The following is a 16,110-nucleotide window of genomic DNA, read 5'->3' on the forward strand; positions in this document are numbered from 1 at the left end:
GCCACAATATAAATGTGGTGCGTCTTCCAGGAGCATCCATTTTTTTTTTTTAAGAAGTTTTGGGGTAGGGGAGGTTTAATATTAAAATAAACATGGATATATTTTAACATAAGTAAAATTTGTGGATGTTTTAAGATTTTAAAAAATCACCTTGGGCTTTACTGCTTGCGGGAGGTGGATTATAAGACAGCCCCCAAGACTTTCCCCAGCCCCCGTGAACATGCCTTGGATAATTCTGGAACTATGACTCTAATGGGTCTGACTCCCATGATTAGATTATGTTATATGGCACAGTGGACCTTGAGAGGCAAAGTATCCAAGTGGGCCTAACCTAACCACATGAGAAACTGTTGCTGACTATAAGATGGAGGGGGCCACGTGGCAAGGAAGGCCTCTAAGAGCTGAGCCGTGCAGCTGACAGCCAGCAAGGAAACAGACCTCAGTCCTACTGCTGCAAGATCAGAATTCTGCCAAGGACCAGAATGAGCCTGGATGCTTTCCCAGAGTGCTGGAATGGAATGCAACCTGGAAGATACTCTGATTTTGGCCTTCTAAGACCCTGAGCAGAGAATCCAGCCACACAGGGGCCAGACTTCTGAACTACAGAACTGTGAACTAATAAGTAGATGCAGAAGGGAACTGAACTATGATGGGGGCCTTCCCATGCATCTGGACTCGGGCTTCTTGCCCTTAGGAAGCCCCCAGCCTCAGGTTGGCTCTCACCTATGAGGGGTAGGGCCAGGTCATCCCAGCTTCCCTTGGGAACCCCTGGGCTCCACATAAGCAAGAGTTGGACAGACCCTGGCCATGCCGGTTCAGCTACACACACACCCCTCTTGACCCTTCTCTGTAAACTGAGGTGCTCTACCTGCTGGCCTTCTCTCCAAGGGAAAAATGTCATAGGAAGCTGGGAGCACCCACTCTGAGAAGTCCTCAGAAGGTCTCAGGGCCTGTCCCTCAGAGACAAAGTGACTCAGGGCAGGCTGGAGGCTTCATGAGAATAACTGGACTGTGACGGGCCTGGTGTAGCTGGTGGCATCATTGCCTGGGTCCCCCAGGAGTTAGGCCTGGGAGAGCCAGGGATGGCTGTGTCCTCTGGTTGGGTGAGGCCCTGCCCTGCTTTCAGTGGCCTCCTGGGTATCCAACCTCCTGGATCTAGAGAAACCCTTTATGACTTACATTTCCTGAAGGTAAGGAGTTCCTCAGAGAAAGGAGGGCTGACTTGGGTCCTTAATATCACCATCCCCAGGTTCAGAGCCAGGGTGCGAGGCCCCAAGTTCAGAGCTGGGGCTGGGAAGGTGTCATTGCCCTCTGCCCAGAGCAGGGTCCCCAGTCTCACACTCCTTTCTTGCCGAAGAAGCTTGGGCCCACCTCAATCAAGCTTCTCCCCTTCCCCCGCACACCCCCTACATGGACCCTGCCCTTTGTTGGAGGGAGTCACTAAGTCTATGCTACCCTTTGGCCCTTGCTATGGGGATTGAAGGACCTTTTACCTGGCCCAGATGCTAGAAGCTTTTTTCTGCCCTTGGTATGCCGTCTTCTCTCACTGCCCATCAGGATCTCCTGTTTACTGAGAATCCAGTGTGCTAGGCCTCTGCTGGTGATCACCTGCAGGGGCTGGGGGGTCAGTGGTCCCTGCTCAGATGGGGAAGGGGCACTCTGCTCCAGCTCAGACAGTGCTGTGAGGCCAAGGTCGCTACAGGTAGATGGCCAGGGCTTTATTACATGGGGTAGGTTACCTGCCACCTGCCCTCCAGCCCCACCCTACTGCAGGCTACTTGGGCCGTTCCTGGGGCCGGTGTGCAGGGCTGGCCTGACCCTGGCTTGGTGATAGTCTTCTCCTCAGCCTGGCCAGCACCTGGATTGGGTTCTGGGCACAGCTGGTCATGTGAGTCACATCCTCCAGGGAGGACTTGCCTGGCTGGCCATAGGACTGTTGAGGTGGGGATGCCCGGGGCTGGCCCAGCAGGGTCCTGCCTGTATTGGCCGTCTTGCTGCAAAGTGGGTGCTGCCTGCCCAGAGGCCTGAGGGAGGACCAGATGGCAAGAGTCCCTGTGAGCAAGAGGGACCAACCCATCCCATCTGCCTCACCTCTAGCAAAGCCTCACTTACCCTGAGGATGTTCTCTGAGCCTGGACTGGAGGTGCAGCTCCCTGGATTCCCGGGCTGGAATGGCCCCAGAGCTGGTCTTGTGGAATCAACTGCTATGAAAGCCAAACTCAGAAATGCCCAGGAATCCCCTTCCCACAGTTCAGAGAGGTTGGCATAGCCAGAGAGGGTGAGGGAGGCTCAAACCTTACCCATGGCCCCTTCCTCTGAGGGGCAGGGTTTGGGAAGCCTCCCAGGCCCACCTCAGCTGCAGTAAGTGTGGGAAGGTTTGCTTTCTAAAAAGGTTCCTGGTTGCACTTGGAATAAAAGTGTGAAGGGCTTGAGGTGGGATTTGGAGCTAGAAGGCACTGTAACATCCTTACATCTTATATAGTGTAAGCTATTTCACAACCGTGTAGCCTAGAGCCACAGGCAATGAGGTGGGTTCTCAACTGGGTCAGGGCCTCCTCCAAGTTCCCAAGGGCCAGTCCTTTCAGGTGAGGACCCAGGCTGCCCACCTTGAGGCCCCCCTGCTGGGCTGCCTCCCGAATTTTGCACAGCATTGACCGGAGCCGCCCATTCTCCTCCTGCAGGACCCGGATGCGAATGTCATTGGCCTGCACTTGCCTCTCCATGTCGTCTGTGACATCGCCGGAGCCTGTAGGGACAGGCTATCTTGCACCTCACCCTGCCAGGTCTGCCTCTCGTGTCCAATACAACAGGACCTCAGAGGGCAAGCATGGGTCAATGGCCGAGCAGGCACAGTGGATCTGGGCAGGAACAGTGCCCTGGGCTTCACATCTCATCTTGCCTTTCCTGAGGCCTTGTCCTCCCTCCCCATCCCTGCTGAAAGGTGACTATAGCATTATAGAATTTGAGAGCTAGGTGGAACTTAAGGCTCACTGAACACTTAGCAAATAGAAAAGGCCTGTTTTTGGAGGGCCAGAGAGACAGTGAATTGCCCAATTCACACAGCCACCCTTGGGTATAAATCAGGAATTCAACAAGGATGTTCTTTACCACCACTTAGGGGATAGATGCCCCCTTCGGGCTCAAATAGTCTGGGTTAATAGTCGGGCTCTATGCTCTGGGTTTGTAAAAAGAGGCTGCTACCCGCCTGGCAGAACAGCTGAGAAGGTAACAGAAGGACCTGGCATGTAGTCAGCACTCAGGATGGATGACCTATCATGACCAGTTAAGTTGCGATAGAGCTTCCTGACGGCTCTATGAATTTAGTCATGCCCAGAGCTTCAGAAGGCTGGAGGGGCTGGGATGAGAACCCAGGTAACCTGGCATCAGTCTTCTGTTGAGATGGGTCCACAGCACTCCTGTGCCATAGAGTCCAGAACACTGGACAGTTGGGGGTATGTCCCTGGAGCAGGCCGCGTGGTATGCTTTGGGGATATGCTAGGATGGGCCATAGGGAAGTTGAGTGAGGACTGGGATGTGCTGTGGTGATGTGCACAGGTGACAAAGGCAGCCAGACCTGTGTCTGGATTTGGCTGTGTGACTGGGCAGTTACCTTGCCTCTGGGCTTCCATGTCCCCATCTATACAGAGTAGGTAACACATGAAGCTACTGCGTCATGGGGCTCTGTAGAGATCACACTGCTGGCTGTCCCAGCTCAACCACCCTGAGTTGCAGAGCCCAGTGTCCTGCTGCATGCCCTCTGCACCATCCCTGGGCCCCTACTTTGGATCTGGGTCTCGATAGGCCTGTGCAGGTCCGGAAAGGCCACCAGCAGCCGCTCCCGTTCCCGCAGCTCCATGAGCTCCCGTTCCAGCTCCGACATGGTCAGCTGCAGATCCGTCATTGCCTGCTCCAGGCCTTGCTTCTCCCCCTGCAGGCTCTGCAGCAGCTCCTGTGACAGAGGGCGGCTCAGACCTGGCCTGAGGAACCCCTTCTGGCTCCCATGGGGATACCCCACACCTTGTACTCCCCAAACATGGGACAAGCCTGCAGGCGCGCAGCTGGCTGGAGGCTCCTCACCCTCACCCTGCCCACTCCCACCTGCTGGGCCTGGAGCTGGCACTGTCCCTGCTCCCTCTCGTTCTGCACACTCTGCAGCTGCTCCTCCACATGGGCCCGCTGGGCCTCAGCCTCGTCCAGACTGCCCCGAAGCTCCTCACGCTCCTGGTCCAGGCTGTCCAGCTGCTGTAGCAGGGCGCGCTGTTTGCTCTGCAGGGACTGAGGCAGGATGGGCACACAGGGAGGCCATGAGACCCATGGGGCTAGGCCCAGCCATGAGGGACTAAGGAAGTTACAGTACCTGTGACACCCTCCCCCGCCAAACCCTCCTTTCAGAGTTGCATCAGCCTGTGTAAGGGGAGGCTATGCAAATGAGTGAAAGACAAGGGGCAAAGGGAAGAAGGCAAGGGCAGCACACACCCCAGCCTGGTCAAAGCTAGGCCTCCCAGCTTGCAAACCCTACCCCCTTGGAAAGAAGTTGGCTGACTCTATTGGCCTCACCCCATTGCTTTTTGGTCATTCCACTCAGAGAGGAATTCTGGGAAATGTTTCCCTTCTCCTTAGGTCTTCAGTCCATGTCACTTGGAACCCCCATTTCCTGACACCCACTTCGTGCAAAGCAAAAGGACCAGCCCTGCTCATGTCTGACTCCTGAGTCCAGGTCTGGCTAACTGGCTTGGGACAATTTCCTCAGTATTTTCATCCATAAAATGGGGATGACAAAAGTACCCACTGCCCACTGTTGTGGTGAGAAGGAAGAACGAGAGGGCTGCAGAGGCTGAGCCCAGTGCCTGGCTCACAGAAACTACCTGTTGCATGGTGACTGTGACTGTTTTTGCAGGGCACTGAGAAAAGCACCCACTTGGGGTTGAAAGGCTTTTCCATCCTGGGCCATGCCTGAGGACTTTGACCAGGGATTGTGGCTCCCTGCCCAGTCCCCATGGATAAGCCCAGCCAGGACAGCCCCCAAGTTGCCCTTATTCTAGGTGACAAGTGTGACCGGTCACTTCCTTAGCTACCCCAGTGGGGACTCCTGTAAGACCCCATTGCCCAGGGAACCCTCTGTCCTCCATATCCTTCCTCTTGCTAATAAACTAATCATTAACCATTGGCATCCAGTTCAAAGGCCACCTCTTCCCAGAAGCCATCCTGGATTCCCACAAGCAGATGTGACTATCCCTCCCTGGACCCCTATAGCACTTTTCTTGCTCCTTTTAGCCATCTGGTAGAATTGTGGTGGCACAACTGTTTGCCCTTGCTGGGTGGGAAACTCCTTCAGAGCAAGGCCTCATTTGGCTGTATTTGTCCCTGGGTCACCATTCCCCCAGTGTCTGACTCAGGGGAGAGCTCAGATACTCCATAAAGGAGAGTCAAGCCAAAACCTGGGTATGTGTTGGGTAGCAAGTGCCTTACACAGATAAACCCCCACCCCTCACCAGACGAGCCCTCTCTTCCTGAAGCCTATGTTGCAGGCACCCAGGGCACTGGTAAGGCCCGCAGTCTCACCTCTTGGTGGCGGACCATGCTGTCGACGCGGGCCTTCTCCTTGTCCAGCTCTGTGCTGGCCCAGCGGATCTGCTGGCTGGCCCCATCCAGCCGCCCTGCCATCAGCTGCACCTGCTCCTCCAGCTGCTGCACCTGCCTCTCGGCCTCCGCCCTGTACTTGGCCTCCTCCTGGGCCTTTGTCTCTGCAGTATTGAGTGGGCGTGGGAAGGGACAGGGCAGGGGAACCCTGGGTGCAAGTTCCTGCACTACCTCTGATCCAGGATGGGAGTGGGGTGTCACAGCACGTCTCTGGGCCTCAGTGTCATTGGCCACAAAATGGTGGAAGGAGGCTTGATGAACTAATCATTAACCTCAGCCATTAACATTAAAATTGGGGAGGGAGGCTTGATGAACCCCACCTTAAGTGGGTTCTGAAAATAGAAGGTAGCATCCAGTTCAGGTCATTACCCAGCAGTGTGGTCGCTCAGGCCCACCCCCCTCTGTGGTTCCCTTTACCTGTACCCCAGAAGCCGAGTGGACAGTGATCAAAAGTGCTTGTCCTGCTATACCACCGAGCACAGGGCACGTGGGATGGGGACTATGTGACAGGGCTCCTCACCCATGGCCTGCATGGACTCCTGCTGCCGCTTCCGCTCCCCCTCCAGGGCGGCCACCTTCCTCTTAAGGTCACTTGTTTCTATGCAGCCAAGAGAGAGTCTCTTCAGAGGTTCCCTTGGGCCTGGCTGGTGACCTTCGTGCCAGTGTACCCTACAGAGCGATGGCAGCCAGCGCTATGTGCAGGGGCCACCTGGGCTTCCGGGTGAGCTCTGGGGAGGTGCCAGGAAGCCTGGGACCCTGTCTTCCTTGCTTCCTATTGGCTGGCTGCCATGTCCCTCTGGACCTCAGTGTCCTCCTCAGAAAGATCAGTGACTTGCCTACATCCCCCTGGCCTGACATTAGTGGCCACCAGCTGGTGCCAGGGGCTGCATCTCTTTGCCTAATGGCTTTTGCCAAAGCCAAAGAGGCCACTCTGCTGGCTGGAGATGCCAGGGGAGTGAACTCCCCCCGGAGTCACCTTTGGTGGCCATCAAGGGTGAGTAGGAGAATGCCTCGCCCCCTCGCCCAAGGGGGCAACTCTGAGGCACATGTTCTACACTGGCTTTAGTGTTCCCAGCGAGACTGAGCTCCAGTTGCCCGAGGTGTAACTGGCTTGATGAGTGCACCCTGCTGTTTGCCTTCCCTTCCCTGCACCTCTGGCTCACTCCCCAGCCAGGGTTCTTCCACACCAACTACTTGTACAACAGTCCTGTCACAGGGGCTGCTTCCGGGACAGCCCACCCTAAGTCCTGTAGCAGAGCCCCACGCACCAAGGGTCCAGCCTCCGGGGCACAGACCTGCAAGCAGTTGCTGTTTCTCTTGCTCCCACTTGGCCTGACACTGCTGGGCCTCATCTGCCTGCCGCCGCCGCTCCCTCTGTTCCTGCTGCAGTGCCTGCTCCAGCTCGCCCACCTGCTTCCTCAGTCCATCCTTCTGCCCCTCGGCCTCCTCCAACTGGGCCCTGAGGGGCCCAACAAGCTGCGTGAGGGCCCCCACATGCTTACTGAGGCGGGTCAGGTCCTTGCTCTGCTCTGTCGCCCAGCGGCCCACAGTGGCAGCTGGCAGTGGTCTGAGCCCCATGGTGTCCTGCACCAGTTGCTGGAACTGGCCTAAGGACGAGGGCAAGTTCTGGCTCCGACACAAGCTGATGACCGCCCTGCCCACCTCCTGCAGGCTGCCCTGGACGCTGGTGCACGCATCACAGGGCACCAGGGCGGTCTCCACGGTCTGAGAGTGGACGCTCTTTGTGTTCTCAGTGGTCCTGGCTGAAGACTGCAAGGAGACTCTGATGGGGAGGCTGCCCAGTTCTTGGCAGGTCTGGGGCAGGCCTGGAATTGGGGAGGGAGGCTTGATGAACTTGGCAGTCACAAACTGAGGGCTCCTGGCTGGCTCACACCTGGCCGTGGGCTTGCAGGTGGGGGTCTCCCTTTGGGTTGCCTTTTTCTGTGCTCAGGAAAAGAAAGTAAAAGCAGGTGAGAGAGACAGGCTTGGGAAGTGTCCACTTCCCTGGGGATTTCAGTGACAGCCTCTCCTGATGCTCTCCTCAGATGTTACCAAATACCAATGTGACTAAAAGAGGGTGAAAAACAGGGTGTACCTTTGCCTTTCTTTCCACTGTCTCAAGCTACTAAACCCAGACCTTCTCTCTGCCACTCCCCACTCCCCAGGCTCAGTGCAGTTACACACATGGTGCTAGGAGAGTAACACTGACAGACCCAGCTGCTGGGTTCTGGGCTTTCTCAGTGGACTTGACTCTCATGTCACCCTAGTCACTCCCAGTTTTAGTTTCCTCCCCATCATGGTGACGTGGTCCTTCCCACAGGGTGGTTGTAAGGCTTATAGAATAACCTTTAACAAATGGCGCTCATATCAACATTATTACCCAACAATGCCCTGAGAGGTAGGGACAGTCATTACTCCCATTGTACTGGTGAACAAACTGAGGTTCAAAGGAGGTAAGATTTTTCCAAAATCCCACAGTGTAAGCAGCAGAGCCCGGTAGCCCTGACATGCCCCCGGTGAACTGCGCTGTAACACAGGCCTTGGCCGGGAGGCTCGAGTTGACCCTCTCCTCTAGGCGGTGTGGAGCCAGCAGTGGGTGTGCTAGGTGGGGCGGGGAGAACTGGTGTGAGGGTGACCACGGCTGGGAAATGGGGGTAACTGACCCACCTGGGGGTGTGTCTGCTGGTAGAACATGACCAGCTCCAGCACGCTGTTCCAAAAGTGCCTCACCGTGAGCCCCACAGACATGCAGGGCCCCACAGCCCGGGCAGGAGGCACCGTCTGCTCTGAACTGAGGTTCTCCAAGTAGCTCGCACAGCTCTGAAGCAGCAGCAGGAGCCTGTGGGCAGAGACAACAGGGTCAGCGAGGGCAGAGCCCAGTGCCCGTGTACCTTCATGCCACATAGTCGGCAGCCTCTGGCTCTGAGGAACAGGCCCAGGCATCAAAGACATGGAGCGTCTTAGAATTCGCTCTGCCAGGCCAGCTTCAAACCCAACCCAAGAGCCACTTCTTCTGGGAAGCCCTTCTCCCTGAGGGCTAAACTTGAGGGCCTCTTTTGGGTCTTCTGTGTGGCAGCACTTCTGCCTGGCAGTTCCCACTGTTGTTCTGGGAGGATGGTCTAGGACAGCGGTTCTCAACCTGTGGGTCGCGACCCACAGGTTGAGAACCGCTGGTCTAGGAGGATGCCCCGGGAGGATGGTCTCGGAGGATGCCCCGGGAGGATGGTCTGGGAGGATGCCCCGGGAGGATGGTCTGGGAGGATGCCCCAGGAGGACAGTCCGGGAGGATGATCTGGAAGGATGCACCAGGAGGATGCACTGGAATGATGGTCCAGGAGGATGGTCCGGAAGGATTCCCCAGGAGGATGGTCTGGAAGGATGCACCGGGAGGATGCTCTGGGAGGCTGGGCCTTGCCTCAGCTGTGTCCTGAGTGCTTAGACAGTGTGGGGTGAGCCTTATATCACATGGCTCAGAGCCTCCATCTTTACAGAGGACAGAGCTGAGCCCTAGGAGGGGAGAAGCTTGTCCAGACCCTCAGGGTGAGCATGCAGGGCAGGGATGCCTTGCATTTTCCTGACTGCATTCAGGGGCTTCTGAAGGACAAGCTGCTTCCATGACAATGGAGACTTGGAGTAGAGAGCTAGGTCTTTGTCCTAACTTCAGAGTTCAAATTAGAGAGGGCAGAGGGATGAGGCAAGGGGTCAGAAGACATGTGAGCAACAGCTTCACGGGAGGGGAATACATAAACTGAACCTAGATGGATGAGTGGGGTTGGACCAGAACAGTAAAAGGAAGACAGGGTGTTCCTAAAAGAGGGCAAAGCTTGTGCAAGCCATGAAGGAAGGAAGGTGTAGTCTGTGCTAAAACGCCCAGCCCCTCACAGGTTCCAAATGGTGCAAGGGCTCCTCCAGCCTCTGAGGTTACTCTGGCTTCTTTGTCCCCAGGCAGGTAACCCCCAGGCTGCTGAGGTCCCTGTTTGTTGGGCCCTCATGACTTCATTAGAGTGTAAAGTTTTGGAGCATGGGGAAACTGGGTTGGGGTCCCCAGGATATGAAAAGCTAATGACCAGGTTAAAGATAATAATAGCATAGGAGTGATGGGGGTGTGGGGGAATCAGCTGATCTCTTCCCAACAGGGCCAGGATTTGGAAAAACACATCCCATGTCTGGCCTCATGAAACAGCCCACAAGACGCTAGACAGAAACTATGAACAGCAGCTGCGGTGTCCCCAACACACAGAAACCATGAGGAGCCAGCTGGCAGCAGCCAGAGAGGCAGTGGTCACAGTGGGGTGCCACAGAGACCAACAGGGCAACCAGCAACTCCCTGAGGGTAGACAGGATGGGATAGCACAGCACAGCACACAACACAGGTGAGTCACTGTGACAGCCCTGAGCTGACCAGAACCCCAACAGTACTTGCTACCAACGTCATCACCACTGTTGGAAGGGGATCCCATGGCTCCTACTGGTTTAGGGGGCAGGTGTCAGCGTCCCAAGAATAACAGGTTGGTCAAGGCCCTCACCTGTCAATGACCAGCTCCAACAGCACAGCATGAGACAGCTGTGTGAACTCGGGGTCACCTGGCACGTGGTCATAGTGCTGTAGCAGGGCCACCATGTCCAGATCACAGGCCACACGGTCAGGAAACTTCCAGGAGGGAAAGCACACGGGTCCAGCACGGGAAAAGACGTCTACAATGGTACCCTGCAGGTCAGTGAGGTCCTTGCGCAGGCTGTCCATGCAGGCCTGGCTGCCCAGCAGGTGAGCCATCCTCACGGCTCCTGGGGTGGGCAGAGAGGGGCCCCATTAGCCAGAGCCATGTGGCTGCTGCTAGAGGAACCTTCCTAATACCTCTATCTGCCTGGATGCTCCCAGGCCAAGTCTGTCTTAGATCCTATGGAGAAGTCTGTTTACCAACCCCAGATCACCAGACCCTGTGGAAGCTGGTTGTGGGTGAGCCTGTCAACCTCTCTCTCACCCACCTTACCCTACACCTACTCTGTCAAGTCTGTTGTTCGATAAGTACCGCTGAGGGCCTGTGTATGCCAGGCCCCTGCTAAATGCTGGGCAGATACAGATATGGATGAAAACGTACCTACCACCCTTCCCTTCCAGAAAGAACCACTGAACAGACAACTGACCATTAAAAGACAGTTGTAGCTCCAGCATAACAAATGAGTGCTGGGCCACACCAAGCCACTGTCATCTCCAAAGGAGATGCCTGCTCCAATCTGATCCACTTCAGCTCCATAAATCTGGGCCAAACCATATCTGATCAGTTCACACTGGCCAACAAACCCACAGGACTCCCTGTGGCCCCTGGGAGGAAGGCCTCCTTTGGCCATGCTCCTCATCCTTACCTCCCTAGTCGCCCCCTTGCTCCCTCACACTCTCCACTCCAACGACCATCAGGTAGGTATGGGGCAGCTAATGCACACGCACTCATTTCTGCATCTTCACCCACCTGTCCCCTGTATCTGTATGATACCTACTCTAACCACTCTGGTGACAGGGAGCCCATTACATGTTGACACAAGTGTCTACAAGTAAAGTGCTTAGTTCAGAGTAAGACACCAATACAAGTTCTCCAGTAATAGAAACTATATATTACTATTGTGATTATATTATTAACAGTAACAACAGCAAGGACCATCTTTGTCTGGAGCCACTGTCTGCCTTCTATATTTCCCCTTTGTCTCTGCAGCCCACACAGAATGCTTCTTGTACATCTTCAGAGTCTATGGACTTCTGAAGACAGTGATTTGGATGAATTGTTCAGAAGCTGAAGCAGTGACACTTGGCCCCCTGTGGCTCATCGCATGCCTCCAACAGCTGGTGTCAAAGCCAGCACTCTGTTTAGAGCTGCGCTGCCTTGTGAATGCTGAGCCCTGATCCCTTCTTACCCTGTAGCAGGGCCCCACTTGTCCTTTGAGGGTTGGTCAGCAGCAGAAAGTGCTTCCTTGTATCACAGCCCCTCCCTGCAGTGTGGGCACTGCTTGGGCAGTATGTAGGCCTTGGCCCCTCTGGCCCCCACCAAGTCCAGGTTTGGCTGGGAAACCTCTCTTTCTCCAACCTACTTCCACCTCCCTCATCTCAGAAAATGGCATCCCCACTGAATGCACCTGGTCACTTCCTCAAGTCCCCTTCCTTTAACCCTATACCCAAGCACAGAATGCTGCCAGTCCTGTGTCCAGACCACACTGAGAACCCACCACTTCTGTCCATCAACACTGCTCCACACTCCATCTCCTTCTTCCCTCTGCCCAGCACCACCTTGCCCAATGGGTATATGGCAGCCAGAGTGGTCATTTAAAAAGGCAACTCCCACTTATCCCCCAACCCCCTCTGCCCAGGGCCCTGAGTGGCTTTCTATAGCATAAAAGACTGGAACACTGCCCCGGCCTCCAGGCTCCAGCCCTGGGTGATACGCTCCAACTTCAGTGCCTCACCACTCCCCCAACCTCCTCTAGATAAGACACCTCCCTCAGGTCCCTAGGCTAGGTGAAGTCCCCTCATTACACATCCTCAGAACATCCTGTTCTTTTCCAGCTCAGCACACACCACACTGGCACTGGATCATTATTTGAGTAATTATCTGTGGGTGACAGTCTCTCTACCTGTGAGCACATGGACTGTTTTTTGAGTTCACTGGTATATGACCTGGCCACCTGGGCCAAGGGGCCTGACAGACAGCCTGTTCCCACAGGTGTTAGGAAGCTCAGAAGCACCAAAGGGTAGTTCCTGGGGGCCGAGTCTTCAGCTTCACAGAGGATTATGCCCTGTTCTCACCTCTGCGTGGGTGCCTGCCTATGGAGATGGATGTCTGCACAGGTGTCTGCCTGAGTCTCAGACTAGCCTGTAGGCTGTGGGGCTCAGGGTCAGAGGCTCATCCAGGTGCCTGATTTCCTGTCTCCAGTGCAGGGCTGGCCCAAGCAGCTCTTCTGTCCCTGGGAATAAATGAAGGTGAGAGTGCATGACTGGGCACTCAGGGAGAGTTTCCTAGGAGGCATAGAGAAGACTATCCCAGAAGAAGGGGAAGGCAGGCACCCATGCAGAGGTGAGAACAGGGCATAATCCTCTGTGAAGCTGAAGCTTCAACAAGAATCAACCAATGAACAGCCCTGGCCAGTTGGCTTAGTGGTAGAACGTCGGCCCAGCATGTGGAAGTTATGACTTTGATTCCTGGCCAGGGCACACCCTGCGTATGGAAGTCATGGGTTCGATTCCCAGCCAGGGCACACAGGAGAGGTGCCCATCTGCTTCTCCACCCTTTCCCTTCTCCTTTCTCTCTATCTCTTTCTTCCCCTCCTGCAGCCAAGGCTCCACTAGAGCAAAGTTGGCCCGGGTGCTGAGGATGGCTCCATGGCCTCTGCCTCAGATGCTAGAATGGCTCTGGTTGCAACAGAGCGATGCCCCAGATGGGTAGAGCATCGCCCCCTGGTGGGCATGCCAGGTGGATCCCGGTTGGGCGCATGCGGGAGTCTGTCCCAGCTTTTCACTTCAGAAAAATACAAAAAAAAAAAATCAACCAATGAATGCATAAATAAGTGGAACAACAAGTCAATGTTTCTCTCTCTCTCTCTCCTTTCCTCCCTCTCTAAAATCAGTAAGTAAAAATTTTTTAAAGAGTAAAAAGAGGTAAATGAATTTTAATAATATATTTAAACCAATATGCCCCAAATATTATCACTTAAACATGAAATTAATATAAAATTCTTGATTTTGTTTTTTAATTTGAGAGTAAGTTTATTAAAGCTGGGGACAGTGAAACAAGGAAGGGCCTAGAACAGAAGAAGCAACAGGAGAGCCTGGACAGGGCTGCTCTGGCTCACCGGGAAGTCAGAGACAAGGGGGCCTTGGAGACAGGTTCAGGGGGTGAGCCCAGACAAGCGGCCACTGCCCACTGCTCCTTTCGTTACAAGTCTCGGGGAACCTTAGAGTTTAGAAGATATATACTTGTGGGGGAAGAAGAAGGGGAGGGGGAAAGAAAAGGCGCAGGCATGCTCCCAGGAGAAAGTGCCTAATATAAAATTATTAAGATATTTTTACAGTTTCCCTCTTTTTTTTGCATTAAGTCCCCAAATCTGCATCCATTTAATGCTTACAATACATTTCAATGGCGACCAGCTACCGTTTTCAAATGTACCATTACACGGACCGGTGGCTACCATATTGGAAGTGCAGGTGTAGAGGGTCAGATCCTATATGTTTATTCAGCAAACCATGACTGAGTACCTAATATAATATATGCTGGACACAGTGTCAAGAATAAGGAGGAGCAGGGCACAGGGAGCTCCGTTTGCCAGGAACTACCATCTATGTCTGAGGGTCTCTGCATGGGGCAAGTCTTGGGTGTGTCCACTTTGTCAGTCCCTCTTACAGGGAAAAGAGTATCCACCCACAACAGTCACAAACACACACAGGCCCACATGCCGCATACATCTGCTGCCTTGGTGACCGACCCTCATGAGATATTGCCACCCATGAGATTTTGTCTCCAAAGAATGAGGCAGAGACAAACAGAAAAAAACAGACTGACATCCTGGGTTCCCTTCCTGGAAAGGGAGGATGGAAATACATAAAGCAAGCAAGAAACCCCGCTCTGTGAGGAGGCCCTGGAATTCACGAGCTTGCTTGTTAAGACAGCAAGAAATACTGACCTATTCACCCTCAAATAATTAGAGCTGCCATCTGGGGCCATCTGAGATACTAACTCCTGTCAGATTCCGGTTCTGATAAGCAGCAGAAATAACAAAGAAGCAAGAATATGCAAGAGGAAAACAGAACCAAAGTTGAAAACCAGCCAAGTTTACCTGTGTCCATTCTTCTAACATTGGAGATTTGCAGATATCAGTATGATTTGTAAACCACTTAGGTATGTGTCAAGTGAAGGAGCATTTGACACAGGCTTTCTATTGAATAATTCCCGAATATTGAGTGGAGCCCTCAACATGAAGCTGCCGGCCCTGCAAGGTTCCTAAGTTCACACAAGTGATAGCACTAACTGAGCCAACACTGCCCTGAGGTAGGAGGGACAGCTAACTACCTTTCCTCGATTTTCTCGAGCTCAAGGTAGACTTCTGACTCACACAGAAGAGAGGGAGCCTTTTGTCCACTCCTGTTCAACATTCAGGCCCCTTCCCTCTCTGAGTCCTAGGATTTTACTCCTCTAGTGAAGATTATGCCTATCTCCTGACCAGGATGCCCACTGAGATTCAAGGTCACCACCATAAAAATTCACTTTTGAAACTCTAAAACCGTGTACATGGCAGTTGTTAGTCTCCGATTAGGGACTGCTAATTGCCTGGATCCCTGGGGACACCGAAGAACCTGAGTGAAGACAAATGAATAAGTAACTGCACTGGTAGAGGAATAAGAACAGTCTGGATTGGGGTTCCCACTCCACCAACTCTGAACTTCACTGTCCGCATTTGCAAATAAGTTGCTATAAGAAATAAATGACGTAATATGCTTGTGGTATTTGACACAGAATCTGGCTCATGGTAAATGTTCAATAAATCCTAGCTATCGTTATTATCCTACATTAATAACAACGACATAAACTAGTTATGGGGTGTGTGAGACAACCAGGGAGGAGATTTGGGAAAGCATCTCTTCCTATCACAGCCCATCACACACATGAGGAAACTGAACTCCAGGCAAGAGCCCAGAGCCGCCCCGCATTGAGGAGTTGGGAAGGAGAGGAGACAGAACAGGGAGGAGAGGATATCAGGAGTGGAAGTGAAAAGGGCAGGATTCCCCAGGGAAACAGGACAGTGGCCTGCAGTGGGCACCTGTGGGACTGAGGAGTGGAGCCTACAGAGCCAGCCCCTAACCCTGGCCGGTTAGCTCATCCTCTGATATGCCAAAGTTGCAGGTTCCATTCCTGGTCAGGGCACAGACAAGAAGCAAACAATGGATGCATAAATAAGGGGAACAACAAATCAGTGTTTCTCTCTCTCTCTAAAATCAATAGAAAAGGCAGGCCCACAGGAAAGGGTCCAGTGGTAATTAGAGCTTGGGACCCCGAAAGGGGGTCCGAAGGAGGTGGACCTGAAGCGAAAGAGAGTAAAGGGAGTCAAGTTTTAGGGCTTAGAAGAGGCGGACCAGGGGAGGGAACTCTCAAGTTTGAGGCCAATGGGAGGGGGCTGGGGCCTTGGAAGGCGGGATTGGAGAAAATAAGGACCAGGTCTGTGGAGTAAAGGAGAGGGAAACCAGGGCCGTGGAGTGCATGCAGGAGGCGTCGGCGGGTGATGCAGAACTTCTTACCAGTCTCTGGTGTTGCAGCCTCACCCACTGTCTTGTCGGCGGCTCGTGGAACCGCCCCCGGCTCGCCTGCAGCTCCAGGGAAGCCCCACAAATCCTAACCTAGCGCCCGACCGCTGCCATGGCAACGGCGTCAGGCGCTGATTGCTCCCGAGCCCGAGAAGCGGAAATTACGTCAGGGAAAAGAGGCGGGCCTGGAA

General features: G+C 54.0%; 1 protein-coding gene across 6 annotated transcripts; it reads right to left on the bottom strand.

The window, feature by feature from the left end:
• Positions 1-184: 184 nt before the first annotated feature.
• On the bottom strand, positions 185-16,018 carry CCDC157 (coiled-coil domain containing 157). 6 transcript variants are annotated; one of them, XM_066370503.1, is made up of 11 exons: positions 15,914-16,018; positions 10,167-10,425; positions 8,308-8,479; positions 6,936-7,581; positions 6,161-6,238; positions 5,563-5,744; positions 4,099-4,275; positions 3,781-3,949; positions 2,607-2,746; positions 2,113-2,204; positions 1,553-1,617 (listed from the first exon to the last, which is right to left on the bottom strand). In XM_066370503.1, the coding sequence occupies exons 2-11, from the start codon at positions 10,412-10,414 to the stop codon at positions 1,605-1,607; spliced, it is 1,917 nt and encodes a 638-aa protein (XP_066226600.1). In that variant the 5' UTR covers positions 10,415-10,425; positions 15,914-16,018; the 3' UTR covers positions 1,553-1,604. The 6 variants fall into 6 exon arrangements, with proteins under 6 accessions (XP_066226599.1, XP_066226600.1, XP_066226597.1 ...); XM_066370500.1 differs by lacking the exon at positions 1,553-1,617 and adding an exon at positions 1,640-2,024 and having other exon boundaries at positions 2,113-2,201; XM_066370499.1 differs by lacking the exon at positions 1,553-1,617 and adding an exon at positions 1,640-2,024.
• Positions 16,019-16,110: the final 92 nt, after the last annotated feature.

Source organism: Saccopteryx leptura, chromosome 2 (assembly GCF_036850995.1).
Source record: "Saccopteryx leptura isolate mSacLep1 chromosome 2, mSacLep1_pri_phased_curated, whole genome shotgun sequence".
Classification (NCBI taxonomy): domain Eukaryota; kingdom Metazoa; phylum Chordata; class Mammalia; order Chiroptera; family Emballonuridae; genus Saccopteryx; species Saccopteryx leptura.

Bases quoted from the DNA above. Each gene is read 5' to 3' on its own strand.
- CCDC157 (XM_066370499.1), bottom strand. From the start codon at position 10,414: ATGGCTCACCTGCTGGGCAGCCAGGCCTGCATGGACAGCCTGCGCAAG. The intron at 4,276-5,562 runs GTGAGACTGCGG...ATCCTGCCTCAG, and splicing joins GCATGGTCCGCCACCAAGAG to TCCCTGCAGAGCAAACAGCG. The intron at 2,205-2,606 runs GTGGGCAGCCTG...TGGCTTTCATAG, and splicing joins CCCAGCAGGGGGGCCTCAAG to CAGTTGATTCCACAAGACCA.